The 12108-nt window shown below is 37.8% G+C and overlaps 1 protein-coding gene across 1 annotated transcript in view; it reads left to right on the top strand.

Annotated features, from left to right (window-relative positions):
- Positions 1 to 12108, top strand: part of SVEP1 (sushi, von Willebrand factor type A, EGF and pentraxin domain containing 1) — a gene marked incomplete at its 5' end in the record, with an annotated part of 84112 nt that overhangs the window by 53829 nt on the left and 18175 nt on the right. Inside the window, 7 exon segments of the mRNA XM_029284732.1 lie at positions 1521 to 2193; positions 2730 to 5509; positions 6066 to 6291; positions 8374 to 8529; positions 9943 to 10006; positions 11095 to 11268; positions 11381 to 11554. Of these exon segments, the coding sequence (XP_029140565.1) occupies positions 1521 to 2193; positions 2730 to 5509; positions 6066 to 6291; positions 8374 to 8529; positions 9943 to 10006; positions 11095 to 11268; positions 11381 to 11554 (4247 nt within the window).

The following is a 12108-nucleotide window of genomic DNA, read 5'->3' as shown; positions in this document are numbered from 1 at the left end:
GGGAGGAAAATGTGTAGCTTTGTGTGATGCTGTAAATACATACATCAGAAATTTTCCCACTCCATAAAAGATTTTTAAGGTTGTGCAGCAATCAAGATTCAAAGGGCAAAATGTAACATACTGTATGTGTGGGTTTATGCAATATTTGTTGGGAATATCTTTTTTTAGGGCTTTCTCAGTACCTGGATTTCAGGTTGATGACAGATGCTACATGCATGATATATTTCCTTTTATTCATATTTTGTTCTTTAAATCCAGATCATTGTGCCAAACTGTATGCGTTGCCAAGGTAGCTTTCTAAGTAGTTGAGAAACTCAGGGGGAAATTGTCATTGTACATTCAAAAAGTAAAATTGCATTACTGTAGACTTCCACCTTTGTTCCTATTCAAAAGAATGCCCCAAACCTGGATTTCTGATTTGTTTTTCAAATGGACCATTAAACCAGGGAAGTTATTTGATTAAAGCAAGAAAGCAAGCAGGCAGGATTTTGGGAACTAACATCTTCAGATGGGATCAAAGAATTGATTTATTGAAAAGCAGGAACAAGTGCTTCTTGAAAATCAACTAGGATAGAAAAATGGCTACCTATTTCTGTTTATTTCAGCTTCTAGAAGGCAAGAGATTAGTTCTTTTTTAAGAATGATTTATCCAATAATCAGTTCTCCTTGCAAACACTCAATGTTTTGAAATAGATAGATAGATAGATAGATAGATAGATAGATAGATAGATAGATAGATAGATAGATAGATAGATAGATAGATAGATAGATACAGATACAGATACAGATACAGATACAGATACAGATACAGATACAGATACAGACACAGATACAGATACAGATACAGAGAGAGATGTATTCCTCTATAGATATCTTTTGCTCTCTTTCCCCCCAAAACTGCATCCAAGGAACTTTGTGGGGATATATACATAATGGAGGCATATGAGAATATTCTATAACTGCAATTTTCTATTATTATTGTAATGGTAAAAGAGAATTACCTGGAGGGAGGGGCAGGGAAGCCACAGCTTGCAGCTTCATAAAGTTCAAAGAAAGAAATTCAGGAAAAAAAACCTCCATAACTTTTCAGACTCTACAAGACGGCAGGAGATTTGTACAATCCAACCTGCAAGATTCTGTCAATGTGGCTTTACAATAAAGTAGAATTAGCGCATCTGGTTATATTTCCTGTCTGGTATACCCGAGAAGGCTGACGATTACATACAGTGCAGCTGAAGTTGTCTCCGTTCTTTAAAAAAAAATATGAAAACATTCTATGAAATTGATTGGAGTTAAAAGTGCTTAATTAAAGTTGTTGATAGTACACTTTTTTAAAAAAAACATGCATTGGATTATTTGCAATAACAATGCATTTTCACCTATTAGCCAGTTTGACAGTGACCTTGGAATGTGGCTTTCCCCCTGTAGTCTATGAGTTAGAAGTCCATTTGTATAAGGCAACAAAAATTGTCTACTCAGTCCTTAGGAATCTATCCCTGCTGTTTTTTTCTTACCCATAGCTACACATTACTTGGCCCTGACACTGTGTCATGTTTGTCCGACGGCAAGTGGAACCTCAGTCAACAACAGTGTGTGGCAGTGTCATGCGATGAACCGCCTCCCGTGGAACATGCTTCTCCAGAGAGTGGTCATCGATTATTTGGCGATATAGCCATCTACTATTGCTCAGATGGGTACAGTCTGGCTGGCAATTCCCAATTACTTTGCAATGCCCAGGGCAAATGGATGCCCCCTGAAAACCAAGATATTCCTGAATGCATAGCTGACTTCTGCGAGAGACCAGAGTCTGTATCATACAGCATCTTGGAATCGTCAAATAAGGCCAGATTTGCAGCTGGGTCAGTTGTGAGCTTCAAGTGTACGGAAGGTTTCGTTTTAAACACATCTGCTAAAATAGAATGTGTCCGAGGTGGTCAGTGGAACCCGTCTCCCTTGGCCATTCAGTGCATCCCCGTTCGTTGCGGAGAACCAGCGAGCATTGCAAATGGGTATTCCATTGGCACCAATTACAGTTTTGGAGCCATTGTGGCTTATAGTTGTATTAGAGGCTACTATATTAAAGGAGAGAAGAAGAGAATATGTGAAGCAACAGGAACGTGGAGTGGTACTATGCCAACATGTCATCCAGTGTCCTGTGGTGAGCCACTAAAACTTGCAAATGGAATGATTAAGGTATTGGTACAGTCTTGAACGTAAGCAAAATAATGTTTGTGTGTTTGGTGCAGTCAACATGCTGTCTGAAATCCTGAAAGCTTATTAAAGATCCTAAGATCCTGAAAGCTTATTAAAAGTGAGCTGAAGTTTGTAATTTTGAGGATGTATTCATGTTAGGTAAAATCAGAAATGTGGTGCCATATGATAGCTGCAATATTTACCCCACTGATACTTCCAAATCTGGGAAATTTTTCAGTAGGTAAGCAAGCAGATTTGCAGTAGTGCCAGAAATATTTGATTGTTCTGCATAAGCACTAAAAGGGAACTAAATCTATATATACATGCACATACACAGACACATTTTAAATACAGATACATACTTCATGTCTGTCAAAGCTTTGTAAACTAATATATTTCATAAACTGGCTGCCGAAAGCCTACATTGTGCCATTTTTTTTAAAGTGAGGGATAAGTTAGCTACTGTTTTGTAAAATCAGATTGTTAAGACTTTGATCGCTTTATCAGCTATAACATTTATTTCATCCATTTTGCAGAATATGACGGGACGATTCTTTGGAAGTGAAGTGACATACCAATGTAATGAAGGTTACCAGTTGACTGGAAGTTCAAGATTACTTTGCCAGTCAAACCGTCAGTGGTACAGTGAAGTACAACCTTCTTGTGTGATCCTCAATTGTGGAGAACCACCTACCTTCCAGCATGGATTCAGCAAGGGGAAAAAATTTGAAGTGGGAGCCAAAGTCAGTTTTTTTTGTGATGAAGGCTATGAATTGATTGGAGATATTTCTTGGACCTGTCAGAAATCTGGAATGTGGAACAAAAAACAAAGCCCCCAATGTGTCCCAACCAAGTGTCCAGAGCCACCATTAACTGAGAATCAACTTGTCTTGAAAGAGATGGCTGACCAAGTAGGGATAGTGCAGTTGTCATGCAGAGAAGGCCTTATTTTATATGGGGCTTCCATCCTGAGATGTTTGTCATCCCAACGGTGGAATGACACTTTTCCTGTCTGCAAAATGGTACTCTGTCGTAGGCCTCCTTATATTCCTTTTGGGGACCCCGTGGTGTCTTCTCTGCATTTTGGTAGCACGGTGAGCTATACATGTATGGATGGATTTTTGCTCAAGGGAACGTCTACCATTATTTGCCAAGCAGATGGTACATGGAGTTCTCCGCTTCCAGAATGCATTCCTGTGGAGTGCCCGCAGCCAGAAGAAATTCAGAATGGTATTGTAGATGTACAAGGCCTTACCTATCTCAGCACAGCACTATATAGCTGTAAACCAGGTTTTGAATTAATGGGAAACACAACAATTCTTTGTGGAGAAGATGGACGTTGGCTTGGAGGAGAGCCTTCTTGCAAACCCATTGAATGTTCCAAACCCAGAGAGATTAAGAATGGTCGGTATTCATATGTTGATCTACACTACAGACAGACAATTACCTATTCATGTGACAGAGGATTCCGGCTTGAGGGGCAGAGAGTTCTAACGTGCTTGGAAACAAGGGAGTGGAATACAAGGGCTCCATCTTGTAGAGCAATTAATTGTGATCCTCCTCAACCTATTGAGAATGGGTTTGTAGAAGGTGCAGATTACAGCTATGGTGCCATGGTTATATACAGCTGTATTCCAGGATTCCAGCTTTCTGGTCTTGCGATGCAAGTCTGTGAGGAATCAGGATGGTCAAGTGTTAGTCCAGTTTGTCTACCAACTGATTGTGGCCTTCCTCCCCATATTGACTTTGGGGGATATGTAACAATCAGCAGTGAAGAAAAGCATTTTGGCCAAGAAGATGTATTCGAAGAGAGCTTGCTTATGGCTAGCCAGTCTTACTTATCTCCAAAAGAAACACACCATTCCTCCAAAGCCATTAATAGTTTGCCACTATCCAGCTATTTATATGGGACTGCAGTGTTGTATAGTTGCTACTCAGGGTATGAACTCTTAGGAAATTCCGTGCTAGCGTGCCAAGAAGATGGAATGTGGAATGGTAGTGCTCCTGCCTGCGTTTCCATTCAATGTGAATTACCACTGTTCCCAGAGAATGGCTTTGTACATTTTACAGAGAACACTGTTGGTAGTACAGTGGAATATTCTTGTAAGCCAGGGTATAAGCTGATTGGATCCAATACAAGACACTGTATGTCTAGGAGACAGTGGAGTGATTCAGCACCAACCTGCAAGATAATATCATGTGCAGTGCCTAGCAGACCCATGAATGGCATAGTAAAAGGAGAATCTTACACCTACGGTAGTGTGGTCCAATATGATTGTGATCATGGGTTTCAGCTAAATGGCTTACATAAGAGAACCTGCCAGTCTGATCAAAAATGGGATGGAAATGAGCCACTATGCATTCCCACTTCCTGTGGCCAAGCTCCCTATTTAGAGAACGGTGAAGTGAGTGGAGAAGAATACACATACCAAAACTATATTGAATACAGCTGCAAAGAAGGTTTTCTGTTGGAAGGGGACCGGAAGAGAGTTTGTCTTGCAGATGGAAACTGGAGCGGGAACACTCCAGCGTGTAGGCCAGTCCAGTGTTCTGAACCAGTGAAACTTGTTCATGGCCAGATAATTGGATCAGAATTCGGCGTTGGAAAGAGAATTAAGTATTTCTGTGCTGAAGGATATATATTGCGTGGCACACCCTTCCGTACCTGCCAGGCTAATGGAACATGGGATAAAGAACCTCCATTCTGTGAACCCGTTGACTGTGGGCCTCCTGAGGACATCTCTCACGGTTTCCTGAATGGTTCTGTCTTCAGTTTTGGGGAATATGTAGAGTATGTTTGCTTCCCTGGTTATGAGTTGCAAGGTAACCCAGTGAGGCAATGTCAGTCAAATGGTTTATGGAGTGGAAGACCCTCTTCTTGTCTGCTTTGTGAGTGCCCTATACCCACCATTCAGAATGGGATAATTATAGGTAACCATTTTGGCTGTGGCAAGAAGATAGAATTTCAATGTCTAGAAGGTTTCAAACTGCTAGGACCTTCAGAAATCACGTGTGAAGCTCTTGGCAGATGGAGTTCTGGCTTTCCACATTGTGGGCTCATTTCCTGTGGCCCTCCACCTGTGATTCCCAATGCATTTATCAATGGAGGCAGTTCAGTGGATCAAAACACCATAATTTATAATTGTGAAATGGGTTATGTGATGCAAGGAAGCTCGGAATTGACTTGTACAGAAGCAGGAGTCTGGAGTAGGCCGTACCCAAATTGCACTTTACTGACTTGTGGACCACCACCTACTGTCCTTCATGCAGTTGCTTTTGGAGAATCAAAAGACTATGGAAGTAAAGTTCAATACAGGTAAGAAGTGTTGATAGTTTCACATATGGATGGATGGATGGATGGATGGATGGATGGATGGATGGCTAAGAGTTTCACAGAGTCTAGAGTTCTCTAATAAAGTTTATGAATACAAAATAATTTCTGAATTACATTGTCAGGAGATCCCCACCATTAATCAGGACTTATACATCCAAATAGGTTGTCCTCAATTGCATTGCAGTAATTAGCTTTTGAATCAATAAGATGCAATTCTGCAGAGCACTATCTGAAGTAGAAGTGAGGCACAGCCAGGAAGCTTAGCAATACTCAGTTCCAGCTATAAGATGAAACTCTCTATGAATGATGTAGTCAATGTGTTACCAGCCTATAGACGTAATTGTCATCAGTCATATTAATTGTCAGGAACTGTTTCTAAGCTTGTTCTTCCACCAAACAAACATTTGCAAGAGTAGGTCCCTGAAGGTTGTTTGTTTTTTTTTAACTGAAATTGCCAGGCACATAATTAAAGGTGAAGAATGATTAACGCAGAATGTACAACAATTCATATGGGTGACAACATTTTACCTTGTTTCAGATGTCTGGAGGGCTATGTGATAGAGACAGAAGTGGATATATGCACCTGTCAGGAAGATGGGCACTGGTTCCCTAACACTATTTCCTGTTGTCCCAGAAAATGTCCCATGCCACCCAATGTAACCAATATTATTATTTCTGGCACTGAATTTACTGTGAATAAAAGCATTACCTTATCATGTCCAGAAGGTTATTTTTTGATGGGTACCAGCACCTCCACTTGCCAGGTAAATATTTTTTTTCTCCAATCTGTTTTGTTTTGGTTATAAAAAGCCCTGTCTTATAGCCATATATCAATACTGTGAGTCTGCCACTAGTGTTGTGTTTATTATAAAGAACGGCACCAAAACTGTTTTCAAAATTATTCTGCCCTTTAAGCTTTTGAATGCCAATAAGGGAAAACTTGGATTCACTACAACTATTGTTTTACAAGATCTTGCAAGATATTTTGAAATGTCTCTTCAGCCAGTTAAAAATCAAGAATGCTCAGAAGGTCACATTCCTCTGACTTAGGTAGCAAAGATCATATTTACCCAAAAATAGAGGCGATTTGTTTATTTTGCTTTGGGATAAAGATGGTTAAAATTGTATGGTCCTGCCCTCAGTAATTTTTTTTTAATGCATTTTGTCTGTCAATGCATTTCATCCTGTGTAATGATTCTGCAGGCATCAACAAAAAAATGATTATCAGGTTTATTATTTAGGATGGAATGACCCAGGCTTCAGAATGTTCGAAATAAAATAGAATGTGATATAATAATTTAGAAGAAAAACTTGCTCCTAATATTTGCTGCTAGTTCTTTCAATAACCTGATATTTGCAATGTTTCAAAAATAATCCAACCCAATAATAACCTTGTGTGAAATAATCTTGTTCTGCTGACATATATGCTATCCAAAAAATCAGAAATCATACTTCCCTTTGTATTAATCTACTGTAGATCTTTGACCCCTATACATTACTGTGCTGCATATCCACAGTTCCTGAAATACCTCAACGTTCCTTTTAAATATTCTTGCATGCACTCTTATACAATTCTGCTTTCTTTCCCTTTTCCAAACCCATCAGTGCACTTTTAATTGAAGTAACATGTAAGCAATTGGCAGCAAACAAATGCCATGCTACATTGCCTATAGCTGGAGTGCAGACAGCTGGAGTATACCGTTTGACATTCCAACTAAGTTATGGAATTTAGCAACACATGTAACATGTGTTATATTTTCCCTGTCTGCCTAAAGTAGCAAGAGCACTGTTCTTCACAAAGGAAAATAAAAAGTGTTCCTTAACATTACAAGGAGTTTGTTTTGTTTGTTGTTTTTATTAGTATTTGTATTAGTTTTTTTCCCCTGCTTTTATTTTGTACGGGGGGGGGATGCAATGGCTCAGCAGTTGAAGATGCTCAGCTTATCAACTGGAAAGTTAACATTCCGGGTTCAAGACCTGGGCGCCATGTAGTGGAATTTTTGTTAGTTTTAATTATATGATATTATTACTATTTTTAGTATTAATATTGTATTGTTTAACAATTAGGTTGTTAATTTGTTTATTATTGTTTTTAATTTTAATTTGTTTAAATTTATGTTAAAGGGGAGTTAAAGCGTGTTATGGACTTGGTTACTTAAATAGTTGGTTAATGTTAGTTAGATTATGATTATTATATTTGTAACCCTGTGTTCAGCTTTGGGAAGTGGGGGAGGGGGGGCTTGGGGGTGGGTTTGGGGGTTTATATTGTAATTTTTATAAAACTTTTAATAATAATAATAAAAAAAAAGACCTGGGCGCCATGTGACAAGGTGAGCTCCTGTTCCTTGCCCCAGTTCCTGTCCACCTAGCAGTTCGAAAGCATGCAAATGTGACTGACAAATAAGTACCACTTCAGTGAGAAGGTAATAGTGTTCTGTGCACCTCGGTGTATAGTCCTGCTGATCACATGACCACGGAAGTGTCTTCGGACAATGCTGGCTCCCTCGGCCAAGAAACAGAAATAAGCTCACCCACCCTAGAATCAGACATAATTGGATAGGAACTACCTTTAACTTTTATTTTGTACAAGTTGAGGTTCTTAATGCTTCCATCTTCTATTTTCTCCTCAGCAACAACTTTAGAAATTGTATTTAGCTAGGAGAGTATAATTGGGTCAAAATTAGCCAGCTGGTTTTCATGCCTATGGGAGAATAGAACTTGCGATCTTATGGTTTTTAGTCCAGCATTGTAATCTCTTTGCTAATCAGGCTCTTCTATATATAATTTAACTTGTCTGTAATTATTTTCATTTTAACAAAGCCAAAGATACTTTCCCCTTCTTTCAGCATAATGGGACCTGGGTACCATTCTTTTCAAATGAGATCTGCGCTCCGGTCTCCTGTGGAAAACCTGAAGCTCCAGAATATGGGATTGTGATTGGCAACCAATACAATTACAAAGATACTGTTCTTTATAAATGCAACTTGGGTTATGAATTAGAGGTAAGTCTATGGAATATTTTCTATAGTCTGCTCCTTTGTGTATCATCCATGCAATATCACGTTAGTTTTAGATCAGGAGAAAGTTAATTCATGAACCTTTTCGCTACAATTGTTTTTTTGTTAGGACAGCTTCTTCCATTCTTGGGTAGAAAATCTGAAAATAAAATACAAATTTGCTACAGGATTATGAAAGGTGCATTTAGGCTTTAGTTGCTGCTTGTCTCACTAAAGAAAAAGATCAAGCCATGTTAAAAAAATTAAATGCAAAAATTGAGATGCTGTGCGCTGCATTAACAGTCAACATGAATGCATCTCCTTCAGGGGAACAGTGTTTAAAATGCTCAGACATTGCTTGCTTATGTTCAGAAGATGGGGGAAAGAGAGACACAAGAAAGTGTTTGATCATAAAATATAGGAATATATATCCTTAATTTTCATGGATTTGTTTTATTAAATAAAATCATAGTGCATCCTAAAGGGAACAAAATAGAGATTATGTGACTAGTAAACACAGGATTCATGGATGCTAGTCAGGGAAGGATCCATTTTTTAACCAAAAAAGCAACAATCTAGTGTTACTTTCCTGTTGCACACTTGTCTGAATGGTGTTAAGTCAGTATTATTGCATTGAAATCTACCAATTAATTCTGCCAAAGCAGCTTTTGCATGAAGGCTTTCAGTATTAGCAGTGGTGGTTATCAAATTCTTAGCATTTAAACATTTACTTCTAAAAATTAAAACATGTTTAAAAATAGCGTACTAAAAATAGGAAAGAGTTGCATTTCATTTGGAAATTTGTCACATATGCCTGTGGTCATCCAGCCCTTTTTTCAATAAAAGAAATTAAGAAAATACCATAGGAAGAATGAAGATGAGGTTTATATTTTTTTTAAAAAATCTATTTCTCACATACAAATGTTATTCCATAATTTATTGCAATGTTTTCCTTACATTTCTATCCAAGGACCAGCAAAGTGGTGAATCATATCAAGAGGAAAAAAAGATTAATAAAATTATTGTTGCAGTATGGTGGGGGTTTTTTAAAAAAAAAAAACACCACAAAATTAATATAGCAATGGAGTAGGGACATTGTTTTCTGAAAATGGAAAACCCTGCCCCCAATGCTTCAATAAAGCAACAAAGGTTTAGCTTGTATATCTTTTAAATGTGCCTTTTATTTATTATGATGGTAGATTCAGGAGAGAAAAGATCAAGCCTTGTAGAAGCCCAAGTTACTGCTCTATAACACCTAAGAGAAAAATGGACATTCTGTTATCAAATGTTAGCTTCTTGTCTTTATTAAATCATGCAGAATGTAAAGCAAAGGCATATCTGTTTTTTTAAAGATTGTGAGAGTATGACAATATGATGGATATATTATGGTGTTTTCTGAACCATTCTCTTGTCTGATAGGGTGATGCAGAACATACCTGTCAAGGAGATAAATTATGGAGTGGAGTAACACCAGTATGTAAAAGTAAGCGATGCATTCCTTTATTTCCCCTCAGGCTTAGCTTGAATGTGATTTAAAGAAAGATAGAAAGACATTCTGTATTTGCTGATTTTGCCTGCGGAAGCTGAACAGTGTTTAACAATATTTAAAATATCACTTATTTATATGAGAATAATGTTGTAATAATAATGCTAGACAGATAAAAATGCCCAATCCAGTCTAAACATCTGGCTCACTGTGCAATGAACTCTAATAATAATAAGGGAAGAGAAAGAATTGGAGATAAATCACAAAATACAAAGACCTGCAAATAGAAGTGGCAAAATTTTTGCCTGTAGCAAATAGCACTTAGACTGTAGCAAATAGCACTTAGACTGCTTCATAGTGCTTTACAGCCTTCTCTAAGAGGTTTACAGAGTCAGCATATTGGCCCTCATCAATCTGGGTCCTTGTTTTACCAACCTCGGAAGGATGGAAGGCTGAGTCAACCTTGAACCGATCAGGATCGAACTCCAGACTGTGGGCAGAGTTTGCCTGCAATATTGCACTCTTAACCACTGCCCACTAGGAAAGCAAAATTAGCACCAATAGGTACTATTGAACAAAGGGGGTACATTTGGAGCTCATATTGAGTTTGATATACCTATTGAATCCACTATATAGATTGCTTATGATTTTAGTAATTACAGGTAGTCCTCACTTAACAACTGCCCCGTTCAAATTTACAATAGCATCGACAAATTTGATTGAGATTAGTGTACCTCACAACCAATTATCTGTTCATGATGATCACAGTGATCTGTGCTCGTGTGATTGCAGTTTGCAGGCTTCATAGCTAGCTTCCAATTAGCAGAATCAATGGAGAAAATGGCAGTGAAACTATAAGTTGAGGTTACGTCTTGCTTAATGAATTGGAATGACTCACTTAACAACCAAATGGGAAGTGATATTGTGAGTCCATCGCAGTCACATAGTATCACTTAGCAATAGAATTGCAGGTCTCAATTGTGTTTGTTAAGCGAGGACTACTTGTAGACATCTGCAAACCCTTTCAGATGAATCGGTCACAGTCCCACTCTTGCCAGCAAAATAATCTATATGTTCACCTTCAGAAATATCCTGTGGTTCCCCCGAACCAATAGATAATGGATCTGTTGTTGGCAAAGACTTTTTACTTGGAGATGAAGTTCTCTACAGTTGTAATCAGGGATATGAGTTACAGGGGCCAACTCGAAGGATCTGTCATGTTAACAAGAAGTGGACGCCATTCGCTCCGACATGTGTGAGTAAGTAAAAATCCGTGCACATTGGCAAAAAAATCATGTCCTAAGCATACAGCCAAAGAAGAAATAGAATAAGTAATAAATTTCAGAAGTAAGGATTCTTTTTTTTTTTTAGGCATAAGATGTGAAGCCCCTCCAACAGTAGCAAATGCATTTTCCATAGCCACAGAAAATATGTACAGAAGTAATATATCTTTTGTATGCAATTTCGGGTATCACCTACGTGGACCTGAGGACATCACCTGCTTGGCCAATGGATCCTGGAGTCAACCCCTTCCAACATGTGAAGGTGATTATGGGGTTTTGTTTGTGGGGCTTGTGGCTCTTCTAGATTTGTTGTGTCTGGAATCTATTCTAAGCCAATTTGCTCAATATAGTACCCCAATCCTTATATGTGTTGTAATGCTCCAGCATTCCATTTCAAAAGTTTATAACAGTTTACTTATTATTATTTTTAAATGTTAGTATGATGTTATTATTAGTGTGTTTAATAACTGGATATGGGTCTAAAAGAGTGGTGTGTTTTTTTAGTGAAGTTTAGAATGTCATTGTTGCTTAAATGATAAAGAGAGTACTTAAAAATCTGGACGTAGGAATTGAGATATTAATTTTGGAAATAAGAAAAAAATATATATATATTTTTCCTGCTTTTTAATCTAACTGCAAGAAGAATGAATAAGGTTTTTCTCTTCTTTGATTGATTTTGTTTAGGGAGCAATTTATTATATTAATAATAGAGTAGATTATAGACCATTATTGTTGTTTAAATGTTATAACAGTTTACTTATTATTATTTTTAATTGTTAGTATGATGTTATTATTAGTGTGTTTATTAACTGGATA

The sequence above is a fragment of the Protobothrops mucrosquamatus genome, unplaced genomic scaffold, assembly GCF_001527695.2.
Source record: "Protobothrops mucrosquamatus isolate PMUCROS unplaced genomic scaffold, P.Mucros_1.0 scaffold874, whole genome shotgun sequence".
NCBI classification, from domain to species: Eukaryota; Metazoa; Chordata; class Lepidosauria; order Squamata; family Viperidae; genus Protobothrops; species Protobothrops mucrosquamatus.
This window is presented reverse-complemented; position numbering and strand designations above follow the sequence as displayed.